The 26486-nt window shown below is 39.5% G+C and overlaps 1 protein-coding gene across 4 annotated transcripts in view; it reads right to left on the minus strand.

Annotated features, from left to right (window-relative positions):
* The window catches only part of KIF20B (kinesin family member 20B), an 84004-nt gene that overhangs the window by 51958 nt on the left and 5560 nt on the right, over nt 1-26486 (minus strand). For all 4 annotated transcript variants that reach the window (XM_039481902.1, XM_039481899.1, XM_039481901.1 and 1 more), the window contains exons 2-12: nt 20620-20776; nt 19777-19863; nt 19543-19662; nt 19179-19317; nt 10277-10461; nt 8470-8524; nt 4734-4928; nt 3013-3124; nt 2378-2449; nt 2140-2286; nt 835-997 (exon numbers count right to left, since the gene is read on the minus strand). In XM_039481902.1, coding sequence (XP_039337836.1) covers nt 835-997; nt 2140-2286; nt 2378-2449; nt 3013-3124; nt 4734-4928; nt 8470-8524; nt 10277-10461; nt 19179-19317; nt 19543-19662; nt 19777-19863; nt 20620-20775 — 1431 coding nt within the window. In that variant the 5' untranslated portion in view covers nt 20776. The remainder of the gene's footprint in view (nt 1-834; nt 998-2139; nt 2287-2377; nt 2450-3012; nt 3125-4733; nt 4929-8469; nt 8525-10276; nt 10462-19178; nt 19318-19542; nt 19663-19776; nt 19864-20619; nt 20777-26486) is intronic.

Raw genomic sequence — 26486 nt, forward strand, 5'->3', positions numbered from 1 at the left:
CCCACTTGCAGTCACCACACCTGAAATTTTCTGCCACATTACAAAACAGGAGTAATTTTGAATTGCAGAGAAGAGCAGGAATCATGCAGAAACTGCACTGTTCTGAGACCCAGGGTTCTCCTGAAATGAAGCACTGGAGACTGGCTAGAGGGACAAAACCACCTCAGGAGTGGGGTTGCTAATTCCTTTGGCATAGAAAAACTGCTGCTATGTTATTTTGGCAAGAACAGTGAGAGACTCTCTCAGGAGCCAAAGGCAGCTTGTCCCTTTTGCAGAGTCAGACTGCAGTTAGTGCTGGAGAGTAAGTAACTCCCCCCAGAGATTGGAGGAATTAAAGGGGGAGGAAAAAACCTGATGTACTTCTCACCACATGCCTGCTGAGAACAAATAGCTTATAATCAATAAGAGAACAGGGTGAGATGTTTGCATTAAAAATATGAATGTTTAAAATCTCTTTCAGGTCAGAAATAGGATGAGCCACGTGTGTGGAAGTTGGAATTTCTAGGGATTATGGTTCTCTAGCTGGCAGAGCCCAAGAGAACATTATAATCACAACAGTTTTTTGTAAAGACTCATTTTTTTAAATGTTTCCTTCCCAAAATTATGAAGAATTTCAAGCAGGAAAGATTATAGAACATTAAATTTGATCACGAGGAGACAAATTTAGAGACAAAAAATTAAAAAAAAAGTCACTGAAGTATAATATGCAAGGAATTGTAGAGACTTGCTTTAAGTGCAAGTATAAATTGTATAGATATGGAACTACTAAATTATCTCCATAATGTAACTTTGAAGATTTAAAATAATAAAGCTACAAAGTTATAGTGCACTTACTTTTTGGGCAATTGCTGAGAACTTTAGCACATTGAGGGTTTCATCATATGCACCAGCACACTGGCTGATGTTTACTATCATATATACCTTCCCTTTTCCACTGAAAAAGCCTTGAAGGAAGTGAGTTAGTTTACTTTCCCGAAATGGTATATGCAGCTGCAGCCTAAAAATAATATCAAAGTTAGATACATTCCAGTTCAGTAGGAAAAAAAGCCTCAGTCATAACATTTCAATCTGCAATTCCTGGATTCTTTAACCCTATAAAAACAGACCACATTAGGTCTTAGAAATTTAAGCATTAAAGATGTGTTAGAATGATAGTAAGCTACCACACTTCTAAAGATTCTACTTCATACAGGTATTTTTAGTACCTCTCACATTACTGTAAAATTGGAGAAAGATACTTGGTTTCCTGCATGTACTTGACAGCACTTTGTATTTAGCCAGTTTCACTGTTTCTCCTGTGTAGTCTGGTTGTGTGGATCTCCCATACAGTAATGGGGGTGGGCATGCAGAGAAAGAAGAGTTGTTGAATCACAAGAGTGCAGGATTTCTAATTGATGGTGTCTCCCTAATTTAATGTCATCCTGTGCAGAGCCAACACGAGGCCTATGCACCACTTACTCCCTAGTTTGAGGGCATGAGGAAATTAAGTGGTACATGGGCTTTATGCTAGCCCTTTAGAGAAAGAGTAATGGATTGAGGTAAAACTATTGCAATGTGGTATGGTGTCCAGAGATATCCATTAATTATAGCCACAGTTGTCCAAGGGCAGCTACTCTCTGCACTGTCCTAAGGTTGAAGATTCCTTTCCATACCGTAGAATTTGACCTACTGCTAGATGCAGTCCTCCCCTGCAATTCCACCTTCTCTGCTGAGAACATCTGGTGCTTCACCAGCTTGGCCTGTACCTTAATGCTGGTCCTGACTTCCAATAACCAAGCACCAGACGACAAGTGTACAGCTCAGGAAGAGTGCAGGGGTTTCCTGCCACAAAGCTTGGTTTACAAATAAAGCAGTCACTAGTCATGGAAGACTAAGCAAATTTATTCAAATTCCTACAAATTTTGAATAATCAGAATGAATAGCAAAATGTCTGAAAAGTGTATTAACTGCTACATTTTCAAAAAACTACTCCTTAGTGTGTTTAATCAGACTTCCCAGAAATTTTGCACATTTGGGCTGAAGAGTGGAAAATTTATCAAACTGCTTTTTCTACTGTAACTACAGTTAACATTTGTGCTACATGTTGTAGAAAGATAATTTTTTGTGGCTTTATAGAACAGCTAAAGGTATAGCACCTACTTTGACTGTTGACTGTTCTTGAGTGCATTGATGCATTTGCCTAGAATCAGTAGAGAGGTGTTAATATTTCCACTCTCTTTCAATCTATCACCTTCATTGCGCGTCTTGGTGCATCTCTCTGAGCCAGCAAGATCACAGAGCGCCAATCTGAAAATACAGATTAATAGTTATTTTGCTTTTCAAGCGTTTTGAAGTCAGCAAAAGTAGTGTTAGCTTTGAAATAAACACAATCACTTACTCACTGACTCGTGTTACATTAGGTGCTTCGGAATCTTCAATCTTTAACATTTTAACAGTGAATATGCTGTGACTAAAAGATAGATACAAATTTAAAAAAAAACACACTAGTCTAATTTCAACACTACTTAAAAACAAAAAACATTTTAGTCTCTATAATGCCTGTGGGGAGAGAATTTCATGACTGAAGATAAGGTAAATTTTCATGTTACATCGTGTGCGTGTGCGCGCATACACACACTTGAGATCTAAATGCAGTCTTTTTTTAATTGCTTAAACAGGCAAAGTAGCAGACTACCCCATACCCAACATTCTATTTATTATTAGAAGCCCGAGGACTTTTCAAACCCCAAATGAGACTGGAATATAAAGGCAAACAAACTTAACAGCTAAATGTCTTACCTTCAAGGAAGGCATTTCAGCAAAAGGTATTCAATTCTTATGTAGGTCAATCTTATTGCAAGATTTGAGCAAAAATTGCAGTTTTTGTTCACCATTAAAGTAGGTCAAATCCGGAATCTAAAAGGTCTGGACTCTCCCATCAACACAAGCTCCACAGAGATTTTAAAAATTGCTCAGTGTGGTTTGTGTATTCTACTACCCTATATTGAACAATATCAATAACAGTTCTCTCACCTTCTACTGGAGTAAGTATTCAGTTTTGTGCAAGCAATACTCTGGTGCTTCAACCCGAGCTTCAGAAGTTTAAAAGCTTCTTTTGAATCAGAAACCTGAATCCACTGCAGATCTTGAAAGGAAATACCAAGATTTCATATTTCATGGGCCATACATTAATACATATATCTTGATTAGCACTAGAATACTACTTTCATTTAGACTGCGTTTCTGCTTTAGCATGCCCTCTTGTGAAAACGGCAATCACATTTGACAACTCTCTGCAATCAATTGAATCAATCTTACTGAAAAAAGTCATTGATCAGTATTTTGAGTCTACAAAATAATGAAACCCATATTGATAAACACAACAGTTCTTGTACCTGAAATCACCACAAGAGAACTTCAAGCAATATTAAGATGGTAACTTCTGTTAATTAAAAACATGGAAAAAATACAATAAAATTAGCCAGCAATAGCTCTCAAAGTAATACTGGATTGTGACCAAAAAAAAAATAAAAATAAAGTTAGACCAAATTTTGTTTTTTGTTTAGTTTATGCAGCCTTGTATTCTTGAGTTGATGTAGTCCTCAGTGTAATGCTATGTACTAAGACATAGCTGTAAGACTTTTTCTGATCCTGTATAAAATGAATGTTTAGAATCTCTGTAGATAGGAAGTAGCTAAATGGCATGTACACCAGTTTAACTAACTTTTTAAGGTAGGTCTACACTGCAATTAGGCACCTGCAGCTTGCACAGGCCAACTGACTTGGGCTTGGGCTAAGAGGCTGTTTAACTGCAGCGTAGCTGTTTGGACAGACCCTCCTACCTCGCAGGGACCTAGAGCCCAGGTTCCAGCCCGAGCCCAAAACATCTACACTGCGGTTAAACAGCCCCTTAACTTTTTTTTCCACCCCCTTTGCAAAGTATAGCTTCAGCCCTTAACAGTACATCTATTCTGCAATTAAAAACCCATGGATAGTCCATGTCAACTGACTCAGGCTAACACCACCATCATGCCCAACACCCACAAACCCTTATTGGGCCTTCTAAACTGGACCTGGTTAGGTCTATTTGCCTGCATGGAGGTCACAAAAAACTTATGCAGGCAAGTCAGCCCTTGTCGAATTTCCATGAATAATTCAACCTAGTTGTGATCAGTGTAGCTTGAGAGATTTGAAGACATAGGCTTCCCTCAAGAAGGAAGCTATTATAGTTGTGCGGCTGAGCTTTCACCAGACAGAGATATTACATGGTATGAGACTCTTCCTATACTTATCAAAAAGCAGAACTGTCTCTGGAATTCTTTTGTTCAAAACAACAACAAAAAAAAGATACTATGTAAAACCAAACACCTTTCTTCAGTTTTGTTTCTAACATTCATGGTATTAGGAAAAAAATATAGACTTGGGGAAAAGAATTTTCTACAGAGAAAATTACGGAATGGGATACAGGACCCTAGGAAGTGCACTCTGGAAGTTAGGGGAACATTCTGGAAGACCTTCTAATAAAGTGCATGCACATATGTACACATACACAAGCACTTTAAATTTGGGGGGAGTGAAAACTTGGAAACATTGCCATTTTCAGAATGGATTACTCACGCTTGATACTCAAGGTAAAGACATTCCTTATCCTACTACAAAGTTAATTCACATTCTTCAGTGCTGGCACCAGGATGAATACACCTGAAATTCAAACAAGTTATCATAACCAGCATAATAAGTGGTATGTCAGTTACCTTTTACATAAGAGCAACCTTTGATGTCTTGAGCAAGACGTAGCACCCTTCTTTTCTTGTCATTTGACACTGGGAGTAGTAAGTCATAAATGCACTCATTGTAAATCTCACAAAAGGAAACCCAAACAGAAAATTTCATGTAGCTTGCCATGCTTGTGTTAGGTTGTTCAGGTTCTTTTAGGAGTTCTTCCAAGTCTGCCAAAACATTTATTCAATTACACAAATGCCCTGCTCAAATGAAGCCTTTAAAGCAATATGATAATTAACTTTTAGCTCAAGTTATATCTCAGCACAGAATTGACTAATTAGATATTACAAAATATGAACTTGGATTCAGATCAGACTACTTTACAACAGTAAGAAGCTATTGTGATCAATAAGCAAATAACTTTTGGTCAACTGTGAATCTCTACCTACCTACACTACATTTATCATGACAATCACTGAAGCTCACCTGCTCTTATTCAGCGACAATAATTGGTTTAATACCAAGTTTTAAACAAGTTTTATTATATACTTGAACTCTCTCAAAGACTAACATCTTCAGAACATATTTGTTAATTTAAACACTACTTTTAAAATCTTCCCTTTTAAAAAAAAACATTGAGAATATTATTTGATATATCTATGGGGCTTATTTTGGATTTCCCCCCCTCATAGAATAAATTTAATTATAAACTAAGTGCTCATAAGAGTTGCTAGGATGACAGCACTAGAAATACCACCATTACCAGCAGGACAAGTTCCCCCCCTACCACAGCCACATCCTACTCTGCAGTCTGCCTTAATTCAGACGTAGATGAGTACTGCAGTCTTCCTACCAACTTTATCTTTGGCCTCTCTGACAAGTCTAACAATTGGAGCGGTTTGTGTCATGAGCAGTGGTTTCCCCAGGAATTGAAATTAGGGGGGGTGTTCGAATTTACAGGGGGGAATGTCAGGACCAATGAGATATATAAAAAAGATATGAATAAAGTAAATATTTTGTTAGGATTATGCAAATTTAACATAAGAATAATGCAAGTTACACCAAAACACATAACAGGTCTAGATTTCTAAAAAAATATACATTTTTAAAAAAAGTATTTAATTTAAATTGACTTTTGAAAAGTAAGCCATCATGGGGTAAGAGGAAAGTCCTCTAATGGATCAGTAATTGGTTAAAAGATGGGAAACAAAGGGTAGGAATAAATTATCAGTTTTCAGAATGGAGAGAGATAAATAGTGGTATCCTTGAGGGGTCAGTACTGGGACCAGTGCTGTTCAACATATTCATGTGGAAAAATGGGTAAACAGTGAGGTGGCAAAATTTGCAGATGATACAAAACTATTCAAGATAGTTAAGTCCCAGGCAGACTGCGAAGAGCTACAAAGGGATCTCACAAAACTGGGTGACTGGGCAACAAAATGGCAAATTAAATTCAATGTTGATAAATGCAAAGTAATGCACATTGGAAAGCAATCTCAACTATACATACAAAATGATGGCATCTGAATTAGCTGTTAACACTCAAGGAAGAGATCTTGGAGTCATTGTGGATAGATCTCTGAAAACATCCACTCCATGTGCAGCAACAGTCACAAAAGCAAGCAATCGTTAAGGAAGGGGTAGATAATAAGACAGAAAACATCATATTGCCTCTATATAAATCCATGGTACGTGCACACCTTGAATAGTGTGTGTAGATCTGGTCACCCATCCTAAAAAATATATATTGGAATTGGAAAAGGTACAGAGATGGGCAACTAAAATGATGAGGGGTGTGAAACAGGAGGAGCGATTAAAGTGACTGGGAATTTTCAGCTTAGAAAAGAGATGACTAATGGGGATATGATAGAGGTCTACAAAATCTTGACTGGTGCGAAGAAAGTGAATAAGGAAATTTAATTTAATCCTTCACATAACACAAGAACTAGCAGTCACCCAATGAAATTAATAGGCAGCAGATTTTAAAAAAACAAAAGGAAGTATTTCTTCACAAAATATAAAGTCAACCCAGGGAACTCTTTGCCAGGGGATGCTGTGAAGACCAAAACTAGAACAGGATTTTAAAAAGAACTAGATAAATTCCTGGAGAACAGGTCCATCTGTGGCTATAAGCCAGGATGAGAGGGATGCAACGCCATGCTCTGAGTGTCCCTAGCCTGTTTGCCAGAAGCTGGGAATGGGCAACATGGGATGGATCACTTGATGATTCCCTGTTCTGTTCATTCCCTCTGAAGCACCTGGCCTTGACCACTGTTGTAAGACAGGGTACTGGGCTATATGGACCATGGGGCTGACCCAGTATGACCATTCTTATGTAAAAATTAATTATAATAAAAATGTTTATGTTGGGGAGTTTCTGTACTAATGACCTCCCAAGATAGCAACAATGTGAGATAACAACCTTGGCAAATACTGCATTTTAAAAATCTTGGCCTGCTGGGAAACATATTTATATAAGTTTCTATTCCCAGTCACAAATACAGCATTCTGGAGCAAAGTGACTAAAATATAGTCCAACAAACAAATGTTTATTTAACCTGCCCCTCACTTTTCCCTCCACCGCACTCCACTCACCGGTGTTGTCCTTGGTCAGTGGAGACTCAGAGTTCAGAGGTGCTTTCACGTGAGTACACCTTCCAGGTGGGGGACAAAAAGGCACAGTTCGCTCTGGCCATGGCTGTTCGTTGTGCCACCGTTCACTCCACCACTCTGTTGCCAACGGCCCTGCACAGTCACCTTCTGCTGTCACCTACCACTGTGACCTCTGCGAGTTGGTCTCTTGAGGTCCCACCAGCTCTCAGTGATTTCAGTGTGGGAACCTCACTGCTAGTGCAGGCTGGGCCGTCTCTTCCACAGAAACACTGTCCCCACAGGAACACTGTCCCCACAACAGGACTAAGCACTTAGACCTGATTGTCAGTGATTTCAGCTGCAGTGGTCACTTAACAGAACAGGAGACTATCTATGGAGCCTAATCAGCTCTGTCTTTAAACAGTGGAGAGGGACAGGACCCCACCCTCTCTCTTGATGCCTTCAAATCATCACAGACTAAGTACAGTTCTACTGCCCTTTACTCATACAATAAGAACAACATTTCATCCCCTCTTCCCCCCACATTCAAGTGGTTTGTAACCCAACCCCAGCCAAAATCTATCACTTGGACAACACAGCTCTGTTTGCTGGATACCTAGATAGATTAGGTGTGAATGTAAATATAATCTGGCCCTGAAGCCTTAGCTGTCAGGGAGAACTATCATTTGAAATTATTAGGTTGGCCAACATCACCGAAATGAATGCACTGACATCATAAAAAACAGCTGTATAAGGAAGCTAGTTTGTTCATACTTTCCAAATCTATTATACTTTTTCAGATAAAATATGTGTATCATACACTGTATAAGCTTTTAAAGTGTGTATTAATGTTTCAGTTTAAATTCAGATTTCCAAACAGTCACTAAATTGGTATGTAACTAGCTCACAAAACTGGGGGGTGTTGGGAAAATTCAGGGGGGGTGTACACCCCCCCTGGGGGGGGGGTGTAGGGAAGTCACTGGTCATGAGACCCATCCACAAGAAACTATATACAGACCAATTTGTTTCACACAGCCCATCTGCTGTCAAATGACAAACACTTTCAACTACCAGAAACCTGAGCTCGAAGTGAATCACTGATCTAGAGAATGGCCCTCAGCCTCTTAAATAAAAGAAGGGGGCAGGGGAATTAAATGGTTTTAATATAGAACATACCTTCAGATGATTCTGAAGTTTTGCTGTGATTGTTTATGCTGTTTTGAGAGTCTACCTATAAAAGAAGGAACAAAGATTGATTTTAAAATATTTTGTCCTTATTATGTCATGGTCAATAAAATAATAATAGGTATTTAAATCCATCAATTTTGTAACATAGTACTACTGCCCCACTAAAGGCCAATCAATTTTAGCTACAATACGCCAATAAAAGTTTACTGGCCACATGAAGTTTCCAGTGGCTGTTAATGTCACAAGACTAGAGAACAGCATCTCCAAATTTCAAATGAGCGGCATGTCAAACTAACAAGCTTGGAACAGCAACAAAAAACTAGAATGCTCACTTGAAGAGCTTAGCTAAATGATTGTATCACCACATATCCTATTAAGAGACCATGCTAAAGTCTGTTTCAAGCTGAAATTAAAAAATTAGATTCCAAAGACTATGGGGTACCATTTTTTGCTAAACTTATACTTGTAAATCAAAGGAAGAGGAACTCCTACTGCTAATACTTAAGTTTATGTATACTTCCAATATCCAGTTTTGTAATGGTAACACACATAGTATGGCTGCAAATAGCAGAAATTGAATTAATTTACCAAGAACTATAAATGCAAGTACAGTGTACCTTCAAAAGAAAATAACATGGATTAAAAATGAGGTTCTTTATATGCCCATGATAAGCTGAGATCCCATCAACTGATTCATGCAACAGCCACAAAAGCCAAGTGGTTATATTACTAAAACTTCAAAGAGGATTTTTAACTTTATACACACAGGCAAAATCCTGGCCCCACTGACAAACGGCAGTTTTTCAGTGGGGCCACGATTTCAACCACCAAGTATGGGTTACAAGACATCTCTCCCCAGCCTATTCTATTTTCTCTCCTTCACCAACCTGTGTCTGGTACTTTCCTCTACCCTATTAACTGCTCCCCCACCCAGATTCAAAAACGTAAGCAGAAACATACATGTACTTTTCTGACGTCTTTAAAATTTGTTAGGTGCTGCCTGAAATATAAGAATCCATATGCTGGAACTCTTTTTTAACTTAAGATTTTTGCCTGTAATCTCCTAATCAATGTTTTAGTTTAAAACATCTTTGATTATTTTCTGTGCTCTCTTTATACAAGTTTGTAATCACATTTAAGAGATTTTACTGGAAAGCTTTGCTTTTAACTCAGGTTAAAGATCACACAATAAATGTGCTCCATCTCACCAAAAAGTACCACCACTAGAATACCCAGAGGACAGCTTGGCATTTATTTGGGTTAATTTTCAATCTGCCTTTATAAAGAAAGGGCAACCCTCTCCAGGTAGTCCCAACTTCCCATCTCCTATTCATTTTTATTTGAGATGTTCCATGCACTTTAGAATTTTGTTTCTATATCATGATAGATGCCATTTACATTTCAAGTCACTCAGCTATTTGATGTTTATGTTAACAGAAGACTAGGCCACTCTGGAACGTCAGCATTCCAGATAACTTTTTTCATACCACAACCCAAGAATACCGTGCTGCTTCGCTATACTCCAGGGCAGAACAGCAGCAAAGGCAGGAATAATTAGGTGAAGCTCCATCAGAAAACCCATTTCAATCCACTCTTTATACCAAATCCCATCTTCCTGTTCCAAAAGTCTTCCTTTTCATTTCTACAAGTTTCCATATGCAAACATTTAGCCACATCCATGTTTGACTGCTGCCTCACCTTATTGTCATGAAAAGAAGATCAGCCTTACAAACTCAGTAAGTGTGTATACACATATGCTGTGTGCACGTGCGCCATACAAAAAGTTCTGCCATACCTCTTTCATTAGACGAAGTATTGAATTTTTAACAGCAATTTCTTCTCTCACTTGTTCTTTAGTCAGCCTTATATAATCTCTACATCGAAGGGGTTTGAAATCCATATCTGGATACAGTTTGCCATGAATGCTTTTAAACAACATATCCATAGTTCTTGGCAGAATACCAATGTCAGCTTCTGTCCCTGTAATCAAAATACAAGAGCTATATCAAGGCCCTGTACGCTCTTGGAAAGCAAGACATTGGTGAAAAAGTTAGAACTCATCTTTCCCTTCAGGCAGTAAAAAGGAAGTAGGGGTCACTCCCCCCTCATATGCCATCATAGTTACAAGGCAAGCTGCACCTTAAATACCTTTGTAGTCCCTCAAGTGCACCTTCAGGCAACAGGCTTCACTTCTCTCAAGCGTAGAAGCCCACAATTCAATCTTGGTTGGACTGACTATCTGGGTTGCTGCCCCCCTTGTTTCCAACTGTGTTAACCCAACAGGTCCAATTGTATTTGGCACCTGCAAGAAACTTCTGTCCAGTAGACTCTGACCAGTGACTGATTAAAGCAACTCAAAACAGCTTCATGGATGTTAACTCATTTCTCTTTGGATGGATAAAGACAACAAAAGCTATTACACATCTGGTCTTACCTACACTTTATCCTTTCCTTGCAAGTTTATGAAGGTTCCACTTACCCCGGATTCTCTCCCTCCTACCTGCAACCCCATCCTTCACCTCAGGCAGAGACAGACTGCCCTCCTGCATTCTCTGCCTCTGTCTCTCATGCCTGCTTTTGATTGTTTACAGCCAGGTACAGATGATCACAGCAAACAGGAGCTATGTTTGTTTTAGATGAGGATCTCATTTGATTGTTCACAGATTGATCACAGCAAACAGTCCTTATAAGCCCTCACTAGCAGCATCTAAGCTCCAACAGCAGCTGGCAACTCCCCTCCCTCGGAATTAACTGTTTATGGTCCTTTTGATCTCTAGGCTCTGGCGCTGATAATACAACTGTGTAATTTTTTGTTGATGCCTGAAAGGAATCTCTTCCCACTTGGATGCCCACCCATTATTCCTTAGTAATTGTTTACCCTGAGAGATCATCTATTTTTTGTTCTTGCTTGCTCTTCCTAACCATGCCTTTTAATTCACTGTTTAGTCAGACAGAATCAAGCAGGTAAACCAAATTATATATCAATACAGATATTTCCCTTGTTCTCCCCATATGCCCTTTGGCATGAACATTCAGTGATTAGAGGGGATGGTCATGTAAGCCAATTAGCAGACGTAGACCAAAAGTGAGAAATTATATTGATAATACTTGAAGGGGAAAATAAGACCATGGCATTAACTATCAAACTCAGAACAGCAGCTCAGGTCACAGTACCTTTTATTTTCTTACTTGACCAAGGAGGGAGGTTTACCCACTACAACTTCTCTCCAAGTACACTTGGTAAGTGTAACATGTAAAAGATGGAGTGTCCTGCCTCCAGACAGGAAGTAACATAACTTAAACAAGTGATCTCATTTCTCTCTCTTTTATTGTTGCAAGTGTATTTTTAAGACAAGCACGCTCAATTTCCACGTATATCTTTCCTTCTGTTACCATACGCAGTGTGTCTATTAATCGCAGTTTGATTGGAAGGTCTGTAATCTCCTCAACATAGGTACAGCACTGCTGGACCATTTTAGCAACTGTTTTAACTGACTTCTTCTCTTTGACAAAATAATAATATTTCTCTCTCTGGTGGCAATTTACCTAAGTCTCAAAACCGTAACACTGTGTGACAGTGTGATTAACAGAGAGTCTTTGCTCAGGAGAGTCTGACTAAAGCAGAAGGCAAGAATACATGTGTGCGGGCAAAGCAATCTGGAAGACATTTTACTCCACTTACCTGCACTATGGTTTCACACCCCTTCTCTTTCACAAGCACCTTGCATTCATGACCTGTGACTAAAAGGCACTTTGTAGTGTTAGAATTCTTTGAACTGACAGGATCTCCGGGGTGCAGCCCAGGACTGTGGGACCGCTTAACTCTCTCCAGCCTGGGCTGTCTCTCACAGTGCCTTACTAGTGGCCAGCAGCAAGCCCTTCCAGCCACTGTAGTCACTCAGCGCAACAGCATGTGGAGCCCCACACACCCAGCTAGATTGCATGAGTGCTCCCAGAGCCACTCATGAATCACACAGAGAAAGGCACTAAAGCCAAATCCCTCCAGCTCCCAGCACTGTACCTCAGGAATATACCATCTTGCACTGCTCAAGATGGGCAGTGCAGATTTATTAGTTGGTTCACCACTTCAGCAATGAAAAGTGGATATACACCAACCTTTACAAAACCTGACAGATTTGCCACACACTTCATACAAACTCACTGGTAAAGATAAACAATTAAACCAATGTATTTACTATAAAAGAGATTTTAAGTGATAGGCAAAAAGTCAGAGTTAGTTACCAAAAGAAATAAAAAGATAAGCACGCAGTCTAAACTCTCAACTCTGTTAGACTGGGAAACATCTAGATTAAGCAGTTTCTACCCCTACTGAATATTGCAGTCCTTAATATACAGATTTTATTCCTTAAACCTGGGCCAATCTCCTCTGTTGGAGTCTTGTTTTTTCAGTGTCTATGGGCTAGTTTCACTGGCAATGCTAAAGCACTGCTGTGGCAGTGCTTCCATGTGGCTTGAGTGGTTGCAGTGCTCTGAAGAAAAAAAAACCCACCTCCACAAGGGGCATAGCTGGTGCACTGTCTAGACTGCCAATTTACAGTACTGAAACTTGCTGCACTCGGGGGGGGTGTTTTTTCACACCCGAGTGAGAAAGTTGCAGCGCTGTAAATTGCCAGTGTAGACAAGCCCTTAATTGTTTGCAGCATAGGTAGGGGCAGGAGAAGGGCCCAATGTGTCTGTCTGTTTTTTGTGCTTGGAAAAAAAAGTCCAGGCATGTCTGGGGGCACTGGTGAGTCTCCAGGCAAGGTTGAGCAACTCCCCGGTGTGGCCTCATGCAGGTGAGTCATTGAATTGTAGCTTCCTTGCTAAACAATTGTTGTGAATGGGTTGTTTGAAACCCCACCAGGGTGTTGGTTACTTTCCTTGCTGTTACCTCTGGGGAGCGAACATCTGGCTGATTCCCCAACTTACAGCATGTTTTAGTGACAACCATACAACACAATTCTCATAACTTCATATGTATTAATATACATATGGAGAGAGAAATTACCCTCAGCAGATCATAACCTTGCCCTGGATACCTTACGAGGCCTGCTTTATATGTAAGATTACGATTATAAAAAAGAGGAATATGGGGGTTACAAGATGCTCCCCCCAGGTATAGTATATCACACTGTCCATTTTAAATACACCTTTTTTTAAAAGCATAAAGTGCAGCATTACCCTAGAAACTGTGTCTTTGGTGCTGGCAGCTGAACTAAATATAAAGAAGTAGTGGTGATACCAAGAGGCTATGTTGGGGCTACTGCTCATTGGGATATTGTAAGGGAATGGTTATCTATAGGGATATCATTAACTTGAAATCTAGCCAGTTTAAAAGAATTTCAATGTCATATCTGCCCCCATTCTCCATCCCACCTCCAGCATTGTGTTTTTACAGTATTTTTTTTTTAAGATATAATTGTCCCCCTGTTGCTGTTGGAAAGACCCTCACAAGACACCAGTACAAGCTGGCTAACTCCATTGAGGGAAGCCATTAAGCTGACTATACAGAAAGTACTATCAAATGCACTATGTATACAGTTCAAAACGAAAAAAGGCTTTTCTCCAGTTCTTCTGTTATTTGTAATACTAGGGAGTAAAGTTAAAAGAATGACTTGAATAAATTAAATTTGGTGTACTTTTCATATTGTCTGCCAGTCTCATACACTTTACTATTTTGAATTGAGAGCTTTGCTATATTTCGCAGCTTTTTGGAAACACTACAATACATAAGATAACACTCTACAGAAGTTAACACTGCTAAACTTTTTGCAACTTTCAGGTAATCTATTTGAGAACAGAAATCCTGAAATCAATTGTTACATATTTGAGCAAGAGCAATTCCTGAGATTAATGACCATCTGGAAGAGTTGCCAGTGTTCATTAACAATAATCTATCACCTGTTCTTCAGGAAGTAATCCGTAAAAAGATTACTACTGCTAATAAAGCAATTGGTTAATTGTTTCAATAAAAAAATCAATTTCACATAGCAGAAGAAGATTAATCAGAATAGTGCTGTCACTACCTGGCATTTCTGGACAATTAACACCTAATACAGCAGCCACAGCTGTTTTGTTAATTATGATCTATGATTGAATTCACACAAGACTAGGTATGTTCTATTTTCCTTCCTTTTACAGAAAAATTTCTGGAACTAAAGAAAGGATGACATCTGCTGGTCTGCAATGATTATGATTGTTAACAGTACAAAAATATTGCACTATTGGAGCAGCATAGATTGATTTAAATCGAGGAAATTTAAATCAAGTGGAAAGTGTCAATTTAAATAATTGTAATCAGCTTTTCCATTTGTACTTCAGGTATTTTCTTAAAAAAGTGCACTCTTATTGGTTATTATAACCATTAAACATGTTGATTCACAAGTAAATTGTGCCTTTACATGAGATTTGGTACATCTTTTTGCTACCTAGGCTGGTAAACTATATATGCATTTAATAAGAATTTGAAAATATTAGGCTTTATAATTACTTAATTGTACATTTTAGTATGTTAGAAAATAGCGAATGATATACTGCTTATTTACCAAATACACCTCTAACTTGATATAACACGACCCGATATAACACAAATTTGGATATAATGTGGTAAAGCAGTGCTCCAGGGGGATGGGGCTGCATGCTCCGGTGGATCAAAGCAAGTTTGGTTTCACCTATAACACAGTAAGGTTTTTTGGCTCCCGAGGACAGCGTTATATCAAGGTAGAGGTGTAAATAATGTTTTACTCATTTGCGTCAAGCCGCATTAGGATGGCAAATAGAATTTAATTAATCAAACAAAACAGCATATAAATATTTATTAAACAAAACCTGAAATGTTTTACATACAAACTTCTCTTATCAAGACACGTTCCACAATATGACTAAATGATGTATTGAAGATTTATCAGTAGAGAGATTAACTGTAGTCAGTGAATTAAACTAAGCGTCAGGTCAGCCTGGGAAATTTTTCAAATATGCTTAAGTGAAAGTGACTGGAGCTAAAGTTCCTACTTGTCTAGGTCTCTTGAAAATGACCCATCTAAGTTACTTAGGCTATCTTTCAAATTTTAAAAAACTAATACAGCTCATCCCCTCCCTTCTTGTATTCATTCATGAACTGGAAGAACATCACAAGTTTTCCTGCTTTTTCAACTCCCCATCAATATCTCAACTTTCAATGAATTAGTCCAAATAATGAATATTCCCTGTGCCTGCAGAAGAGGCTGTTTTCAAAAGCTGGATTAGCAATTAAATGCTGGTTCCAGGAGTTTAGCTAGGACTTCCTTCAATTCAGTGGTGTGACTTGCAAGCATGTACTGCTTGAATGGTTCACCTCCAGTCCTGAAATTTGTTATGGTTGGCATGACCAATGGGTTATTATTAGATACCCATGTCATTGCAACAGCATCTTCTTCAGCAGTCAGGCTTCTACCCCAGTATACTGGGTTGAGACTATTAGCAAGAAAATGAGGTCAAGTGCTTGATACATCTGCTTCTTTACTGCCTGCAATTTCCTTTCTTCAGTATCTCCTTTAGTTCCTTCCAAATTTCGACTGCATTGGTGATACAGTAGTCATCTTTCTGCAGTTTGCCCAAAGCTAAGGAAATATACTGAAACCTATCTTCCACAATTCTCTTTAGTCTGATGTTGACTGTGATAGTGCCATCAATTTGTGAAGAAAATCGTGACAAAAATAGTAGTCAGAATAAGCAGCTCATAACAGTCAGCCACTGAATTCCATCATACAGCCTGGGGAAAAATTAGTTTTGATTCTCCTTCTCTGGGCAGAGAAGCTGAAGCAAAGTGATTGTTATGGAAGTATTGTGCAGTTACAACATTTTCCTTTATTCCCGAGTAGTACTGAAGTCTTTGGCAAAGAAAACCACCCAATCAAATAAGCACTGCACTCATGTAATACATTTCAGGTTCCCTTCATTGTCTCTTCCTAGATTTGTCTCCTGGATTTTTTTTCTCATCTTTCTTACACTTGCAGCATTATCTGCAACCAAGCTACACACTTGATTTTCTGTTTTTGTTATAGCTTTTACTGCTACTTCTTCTAAGTATTCTGCTGTATGGGCATTTCCTGATGTATTAATCATTTCTGTAAGATGGACAACCCCATCTTGTCATCACACAATCACATATTACTGGATCATTGTGAACATTGCTATACCCATCAAGACTCGAATTAACTAAAAATTCCATCAATGTTTTCTGCACACTGTTCAGATTTCCTTCTCATACACTGTATCCAGCAACCTTTTAGAGATGTCTGGTTTTCTGGGTTGAGTGTAGCCTGGTCGTAATGACTGAACCATGTCAATTAAATAGTTGTATACAAGAAATTCTCCCTTTCATCTTGTTCAAGACATGAATTAAGCAATCTTTTCATCTATGGAATATTGCTGGAATTTGCTGGTCTTGATTATGAACTCATCCATGGATTTACTTGAAGAAATTTTTTGGTTAAAGATAACTACAGTTAGTTACTGTCTCGTGTATTTTTAGTTGCAGCACTACTGGTGGTACCAGTAGATGACTCTGAAGTTGTAGTCATTACAAATAATGGATGTTCATAACCCCTTATGAATAAACTGGACCCTGAAACAAAAATGATAACGAAAAAAGTTACTCACTCACTGAGTACTACTCAATGCACTGCTTTATTATTTTATTAAGATTGTAAGTGAAATATTCCTCCTCAAAGCTGTTTCTATCAATTTATTTTAAACCCAATTTTATAGCAAAATAAGGATTATCTCTAGTAACATGCCAAACTGCTTGAAAAAAAAAATTAAAATGCTAAAATTCATAAATGCCTAATAAAACTTCACTTTTAAACAGGAAATCTTCACTTAGGATGTTTGATTAAATTGCTCAATATAAAAAAAGTTTCAGAAGTCCATCAGTAACAATTTAAACAAAAAGGTTAATTGATAAATATTTTGAAATTCATAAGTAATCCACCCAAACTTACATTTTCATACATGTGCTTATTATTTACTAGCACAGTAAGACATGGTAAACAGTTCATAAGAATGGTTCAAAAATATGTTTACTAACCAATTGATCCAGATTTGTCTACATCATCATCATCATCATCATCTTCAGTCATTGCCTTCTGAGGAGCATTTTCATAATGTTGTTTCATTCTGACAATCATGCTTTGTATCTCTTTGCTGCACTATTTACATTTGGCACACGTTCCTTTTTTAAACCCAGCGGTACAGGAATTTCTTGAGAATAATCTGAAAATGGTCTTTTTTTACGAACTGCAGCCATGGTGGTTTTTCCTCCTCCAGTCCCTGGGTGCTGAAATCAACACTATAGGCTGCACTCTGAAGAACCTTGTCCCTTCTTCCCACAATAAACTGCTTTGACACTAGTGTTGCTCCTTTCTGGTTGCACACACTGTTCATTCTCCCTTGTTACTCCCTGCACCACCCCATCCCCAGGAAAAAAAAAAAAACCAATCCATGACTTCAGCTGGTATAACCCACTTTAGCACTGCAGCATTTTATTTCTTTAGAAACTGAGGCAGGCATTTGAGAAATTAATGGATTTCTGTTTGTTTGTATCTGTCTGAGAGCACCTGCAAAGAGACAGAGCAAGGACATTTCTTGAAGTACCCAGAACCATGGGCTGGTATGGCAGATCAATGTTTTACCATGAGCTGGAGAGTAAGTTTCCATGTTGGGTTGGAATCATAAATATTCAGATTCCAATGAGCCAATCAGAGCTCAGGTAAGGAGATACTATAAAATAGGAGTAAGACCACCCAGGTGGGCTCAGTGGATGATCCTTATGAGATAGATGATGGCGTCCCTTGGAGTTAGAGGCCAGGTCCCAATGCTTGAGATGACTTTACCAGTCTCTTGCACCTGAGACCTCACAGGATCAAGCCATTGATACAGAACTTGACCTACTGCAGGGGTGCTGAACCGAACTGCAAACCAAATGTATGACAGAAATCACTTCAAGCCGGAGTGCAGCAGCACCTCCGAACACCTATGCCCTATTGAGCCAGATTTACAAAAATTCACCTCAAAAAGTTGAAGGGGGGGAGAAGAGGGAGAAAAAAAGAGGAAAAAAAATTATAGAAAAGCAGCCTTTAATTCAAAACTTTTTGATAGTCTCATGGATTCAGCATATTTATTTTTTTATTTAAAATGTATTGAGATTATAATAAATTTGGGCCTTTACATATTTTGTATTAAATTCAGATTTTTAAATAAAGTTTTTTTAGAAAGAAAAAGTTTCATTTAAGTGCAAACAAATTTCAGAAAACATCTGTTTTCTGCCCATTATGATCAATTTCTATTACTCTATTTGAAGCCAACGTTCACTTTCAGCAGATAGATAGTTACTACTTGACCTTATGAGGAGGTACACCACTAAAAGTTTAACTTGTGTATATAGTCTGTTTATATTTTGAATTGTATACATGTGTGCTTCTCCATTACAAAGAGGTGTTTTTGTTGGCATTACCAGTTATTAGTTTTACTGTACGTTCAGGGAGAGTTGCAAAGTCCAGATAAATGTGTAATGGGATACAGGCCAAAAATTAAAAATAAATAAATAAAATAAAAAAACATACCACACCTCTGGCACTTGAATAATATTTGCCTAATTCAGAAGCCTGCACACACAGAGATTTTTGTAATTTCATGGTTCAAGAAAATGTTAATAGTACCTTGGAACGTGTAGGTTTTTCCAGCATTTGTCACACCATAAGTGAAAATAAGACGATTGTGTCCCTCTAAGAAGTCTTGTACTGGTTGTTTCACAGTACCGTCAAAGAACTCTTCCTGAGTTGTTTCAGGTCCAAATACCTAAGCATTAGCCAGAGGCAATTTCAGTTGTTTTAAAAAGGACCATTTAGGGGGTGGGGAAGAAAGAGCAGTTTACATCTAGGCACTTTTCATCAGTTAAGTGTATATAAAATGTTCCCAATTTTAAAAGAATTAAAAAAACCACAAAATAAAACTCGTTTAGGGCAAGAGTCAACAAGTTTCCACATTACAAAATGAAGTTTGTCTCAAGTATCATGTGCTTACTCGTGAAAAAGTGAATTTCTGCACCATCTGCCCTACATTTTTTTCACTCAGCCGACAGATCATGGAATTCTTAGGGCCTTTCAATATAATGCTAGTTGAGTCTTGAATAGAAACACAGTCCTGTAAAAGGAAAAAAATGGATTTTTAAGCTCAGGAGAAAAATTGTACATTTGCATCTTAGCTAACAAAGTTTTGTAAAAAAGAACATTGAGTTTTATGTAGAAAGAGCCACACCTGAGATTCATTTTCTTTTTCAGTTGCTGTGAAAGGCCTAATACGAAGGCAAACTTGTATATGTTCCTTGGAATCCAAACTGTTCCTCTTAAAATAAAAATAAAAAAGTTACCTTCAATTAATAGCATTGCTATTTAGCCTGAATGTCTAGTTTGACAATTAGCATGGTAAGATATTAAATACTAGTTATTTCAGGTCCCTTCCCCCCTACCGTAATTCATTCATTTATTGCTGCAAGTACTTTGGTCCTTCTAGAAATTCACCTTAACCTTATAAAATATTTAAAATGACTTCTTGTGGTATACAAAAATATTCTATGCAGTTTAGGCCAAGTAGTAATTGAAAATAAAAGCCACCTGCATGCCTCATATTATCCTTTGTATCTGGTAATTAATTTCTGCATTACTAGGGCAGGACAGGAGGCAACTATAGACTTTAACATTTCCTGCAAGTTATTGTTTATAATCATCACTTTGTGTTGGTATCAAAAGTCCCCAGCAAAAAGATTAACTTCAAAATACGATGAAAACAAGTAGGCCAATCAATATACGTGAACAAACAACGTCTCTGAATGTCTCTGCCTCTGATGTCAGAATTTAGCCTCTTATAATTAGAGGCTTTTTTTTGATTAACACAAAACAAACTACATAACGACAGGACTATCAAGGCACAAATACAGGAATTCATTACTATAGCATCTAATTTAAAATGTTTCCCTTTTATTTATACAGAAGTATGGATATGCTTGTTGCTTTATCATTAAAAACCAGGATATATAAATGCTTCACAATTTAAGTAATTTCATTTTTTAAATTAACAAAGTAGACTGTTTAACATTCTCACCTGGCTTATATCCAAGTTTGAAGAAACCAGGGAAAATTCATCTGAGAGGTCTGCTTTAAGGTCCTCAACATTTACTGGCCCATTTCTTGGAGATAGCTCAATACTAGCAATATAGGATGGTCTTATAATTGTTGCTTTATCCAAAACTGGTTCCATTCTGCAAAAATAAAGCCAACTATTTAAATAGCATGGCAAGCCTGAAGACATGAGAAGCCATCATAATACAAGTTTATATTTCTATATGTATTTTATTTATTTTCAAACCTTACACAAATACAGTTTCCAACAACAGGCTGGGGCAAAAGGAGAAAAAAAAACATCCCAACAAGTGCACACAAACTTTCAGATGTTAGGGCTTGGCTACACTTGAGAGTTGCAGCGCTGGGAGTTTACAGCGCTGGTCATCCAGCAGTTTAGGAACAGCGCTGGTGTGTGGCCACACTCACAGCTACCAGTGCTGGTGTGTGGCCACATTTGCAGCGCTGTTGGGAGTGATGCATTATGGGCAGCTATCCCAGCGTTCAAGTGGCAGCAACATGCTTTCCAAAAGAGGGGTGTGGGGTGGGGTGTAGTGTGACAGGAAGCAGGGGAGAGAGAGAGTGGATTTTTGAAGCCAACACTGTGTGTTAGCTTCCTGCCTTGCAAAATCAGAAAATGTTCCTGACCCCTTACTCTTAACTCTTAACTGCAAACAGCCTGCATCCAATGGACTCTCTTTCTCCCCTCTGCCCACGCTGTTTCTCTGTCAAGCAAACACTCACTCCCTGCCTGCCTCATTCACAGGGGTTATCTCATTTGATTGTTCACAGTCACGTACAGATTGATCACAGCAAACAGGAGCTGTGTTTGTTTTTTAGATAAGCAGCTCCCGGAGCACCGAGTTCACAACAAAACAAAGAGAGGCTGCATAACAAAACAAAGAGTAATTTAGTTAAAAGTATTCTGGGATATCTGCTAATACCTTGGAGGCCAATAACAGCACTGGTGTGTGTCCACACTTGATGAGCAGCGCTGGATCACCAGCGCTGCACTCGCTACACCCCAAGCAGACCAGGTGTTCAGCCAGCACTGCAGCCAGGGAGTTGCAGCACTGGATGTGCCTTGCAGGTGTGGACAGTTACTAATTGCAGGGCTGGAAAGCCTCCACCAGCGCTGCAGCTCTCAAGTGTAGTCAAGCCCTTAGCTAAAGAGGAGCTCCAGCCTGGAAGGATGAAGGGAGAGCAATCAAAAGAATACAGACTATTGAAAACAATGCTACCACTCACCATCAAGTATAATTAAACAGGCCAAAAAAGAATTTGAAAAGCAACTAACAGCAAAAATAATTTTAAATACATCAGCAGCAGGAAGCCTGCCAAACAATCAGTGGACCCACAGGATGATTGAGGTGCTAAAGGAGCACTCAAGGAAGATAAGACTATTGTGAAGAAGCTAAATTAATTCTCTGTAGCACTCTTCACTGCTGGGGATGTGAGGGAGATTCCCACACCTGAGACATTCTTTTTAGATGATAAGCCTGAGGAACTGTCCCAGCCCCAGCCTGAGGCATCAATAGAGGTGATTTTGGAACAAATTGATAAATTAAACAGTAATAAGGCACAGGACCAGATGGGACTCATCCAACAGTTCTGCAATCCTATATTTGAATTCCTTCAGAACTGCTAGCTATGGTATGTAACCCATCACTTAAATCAGCTTCTGTACCAGATGACTGGAGAATAGCTAATGTAACACCAATTTAAATAATCAAAAAACCACCAAAAACCACTTTCCAGAGGTGATCCTTGCAATTACAAGCCAGTAAGGCTAACTTCAGTACCAGGCAAATTGGCTGAAACTAGAGTAAAGAACAGAATTACCAGATACATAAATGAACATGATTTGTGGGGGGAAGAGTCAATATAGCTTTCGTAAAGGAAAATCATGCCTCACTAATTTATCAGAGTTCTTCGAGGAGGGGGCAAACAAACATGTGGACAAAGGTGATCCAGTGGCTATTGTACTTCAACTTTCACAAAGCCTTTGACAAGGTCCCGCAAAAAAGTCACTTAAGCAAGGTAAGCACTCATGGGATAAGAGGGAAGAGCCTTTCCTGGATCAGTAACTGGTTAAAAAAAAATTGCAAACAAAGGGAAGGAATAAATGGTAAGTTCTCAGGATGGAGACGGGTAAATAGCAGTGGCCCACATGGATCTATAGCAGAACCAGTGCAAGATCAACATATTCATAAATGATCTGGAAAAAGGAGCAAACAGTGAGGTGGCAAAACTTGCCGATGATACAAAATTACTCAAGATAGTTAAGTCCAAAGCTGACGGTGAAGAGTTACCAAAGAATCTCAAAACTGGGTGACTGGGCAACAAAATGGCAGATTAAATTTAATGTGGATAAATGCAAAGTAACACACTGGAAAAACATAACCCGTTACATATACAAAATGATGGGGTCTAAATGAGCTGTTATCACTCAATAAAGATCCTGGAGTCACCATGGCAAGTTCTCGGAAAACATCTGCTCGATGTGCAGTGGCAGTAAAAAAAAAGTTTGTTAGGAACCATTAGGAAAGGGATAGCTATAAAAAGACAGTAAATATAATGCCACTATATGGTACACCAACACCTTGAATATGGTGTGCAGCTCAGATTCGAATATCTTTTTTGAGATGGGGTAATTAGAACATAAGAATGGCCATACTGCATCAGACCAAAGGTCCATCTAGCCCAGTATCCTGTCTTCCAACTGTGGCCAATGCCAAGTGCCCCAGAGGGAATGAACAGGTAATCAAGTGATCCATTCCCTGTCTCCCATTCCCAATTGGAAAAGGTACAGAGATGGTCAACAAAAATGATTAGGGGTATGGAACAGCTTCCAGATGGGGAAAGATTAAAAAGACTGGGACTATTAAGCTTAGTCAGCACATTTCCAAGGGAAGATAGAGGTATTCCTGGGGGATTTTTTTGCCACTCTGCATGCGCAGAATTTATGTCCCCCGCAGATTTTTTGCTTCCTCACAAACAAACAAAAAAAGAGAGAGACTTTCTGACCCTCCCCAGCACTATGTTTTGTGGGCTCAGGGCAGCCAGCAGAGAAGTAAATCACTGTGGGGGAGGAGGCAGGACTGGGGAAGACCCGACTGGTGGCTCTTACCCTGCACCGGGCTCAACTGCTAGTCCCGGCTGGGCTGGTGAGGATGGGACTTCCTCTTCCCTTGGACAGCATCTGGGGCCAGGTCAGACCCACTCCCAGAGTTGTCCCTCAGCTGAAGGAAGCTCTGCAAACTCCTCCTCCCATTCCCCCACTTCCTGTGCCCATTGCAGCTGAAGGGGGAGGGATCCCTGTACAGAGAGCTGCTCCTCCATCTGCCCAACCCCTGTGCATCCAGACCCCCTAATACCCAGACCCCACCCACTGAGCCTAACCCCCAACCTGCACTCAGAACCACCCCCCTCCCCCAATGAGCCGCACTCCCCCTGCACCTCAGCCACCCTGACAACCCACTCAAGCCCAGATCCCCACCCTGATGCATCTGGACCCCCACTGAGCCCCCACACACTTTACCCCTGCTGAGCTCTGACCCCCTCCACCCCCTGCTGAGCTTCAACCACCTTCATCTGGACACCCCTGCAGAATCCAATTACTGTTGCACCCAGAACCACCCCCAACAAGCTCCTGTGCATCCAGATCACCGCCCACACTGATCCCCCACTGAGCCACCTGCATCCAGACCGCCCCACACAGAACCCTCTCAACCTACACCTGAATCCCCACACACTATGCCCCTCCACACTTGGATCCTAGCTGAGCCTGCCTGCCCACACCTGGTGCACCTGGCAGAGAGGGGCAGGCTCAGTCTCACTGCTGAGCCCACGTCCCAGGGGGAGCTGCACAGTGATCTCCCACTTTTATGCAGCCAGTGGCCTGTGCTCCCTAATGCCATGCTGGAGCCTCATTTATTTAACGAGTACAGTTTGCAGAATTTTAAAATATTGTGCACAGATTTTTTTTTTAGGGCACAGAATGGCATCAGAAGTATATAGAGGTCTATGAAATCAGAATGGTGTGAACAAAGTGGGGTAGATAACACTTCCTTATTCTTCAGATAACACAAGAACCATGGGTCACCCAATGAAATTAACAGGCAGCAGGTTTAAAACAAATAAAAGAAGTACTTCACACATACAGTCAGCCTGTAGAACTCGTTTCCAGGGGATGCTGTGAAGGCAAGAAGTATAACTGGGTTCAAAAGAAGAATTAGGTAAAATCATGGAGAATAGGTCCATTGATGGCTATTAGCCAAGATGATCAGAGATGCAAACTCTGGATGTTTTAAGCCGCTAACTGCCAGAAGCTGGGAATTGATAATTGCCCTGTTCTGTTAATTCCTGCCGAAGAACCTCATATTGGCCAATGTCGAAGACAGGATACGGGGTTAGATGAAGTATTTGTCTGACAAAGTATAGCTGTTCTAATGACCCGGATCGATCGGTCTTTAGCTGTCATTAAGACTGTGCCAATCACAACACGTCTGCCATTCTTCTCACATTCTTGCCTTTGTTAAACGTTTTGGATGAACGTGCAGAAGAATGTCATCTTCCCATCTTGGAGGCCAACCAGGTGGTCTTTTCTGTTCTCTCAGATATCACTCAGTAATGATTGCGGTCCACTTATTGTCCGTAAACCGTGCTATATGGCCTGCTTTCCATGACAATAGCTTTCATGCTACGAAGACTCGACAAGAAAAGCAGTCAGGTCGGTCTGAAAATGTATTTCGTTTTACAACGGATCATGTGATCAGACATCTTACGAAAAGCCAGAACAACAGTAACAAGAGAAGAAATTGAAGTGGAACAGTACATATATTTGGGCCAAGAAGTTAATATGCGCCAAGCCATGAATGGAGAACTCTCACGAAGGATTTCGGCAGGATGGTGTGCGTTTAATTCCATCAAGGACATCCTCAAAAGGAAGCGGGGGGGGGGGGGGAACTGACAAGACCACACATACAAATATCTTTAATTCAACAGTGCTGCCAGCCACGCTGTATGTTAGTGAAACGTGGGAACTGACTAAGATAGAAGAACAGTGGCTGTCGGTAGCTGAAAGGGCAATGGAACGAGCTATGTTGGGAATTTCGTATTCCAAATGAAATTATTAGAGAACGCAGCAGTGTGAAAGCTGTTCTAATATTGTGGAATATTTAGCAGTTTCTACATATGCCCTTTAAACACTTCCAGAACCTCAGAATAACATTGCCCAAAATCCAGACAAGTGTCCTTTTGAGGTGTTTCTGCCACTTCAGAGGTCAACCACCAAGTTCAAATCAGAGCAGTTTTAACCATGGTGTATACTAAACTATACAGTCAATTGTGGAATCAAATGGACACAACTTTGGCCTAGTCGACACTTCAAGTCCTGATTTTTTACCCAAAACTGTGTGCTCTGTAATGTCCAGCCCTCTCCTGGACAGCTCAAAGAAATAATAAGGTTTGTTTGTTCCTCTGAGACACCAAAACCCACCAGCTTGCCACATTAAATGGAATTAACATTCACTTTAATTCCAACAGTACTGGTGCTTGACTTCAAACTGTAAATATCATTAAGTACCCATTTTTTCCCAGATGTATGTATTAACACTATTTCACAATTATATTAATCACTAGTATGTCATTAGCTTTCAGAAAAAGAGATCACTTTATGCACTTTCAAAATACAGTAATATTGCATACTGATTCATAGAATCATAGAACTTAAGATCAGAAGGGACCATTATGATCATCTAGTCTGACCTCCCGCAAGATGCAGGCCAGAAAAGCTGACCCACCCACTCCTGAAATAATTCTCTCCCTTGACTCAGCTGTTGAAGTCCC

Source organism: Mauremys reevesii, linkage group 7 (genome assembly GCF_016161935.1).
Source record: "Mauremys reevesii isolate NIE-2019 linkage group 7, ASM1616193v1, whole genome shotgun sequence".
NCBI lineage: Eukaryota > Metazoa > Chordata > Testudines > Geoemydidae > Mauremys > Mauremys reevesii.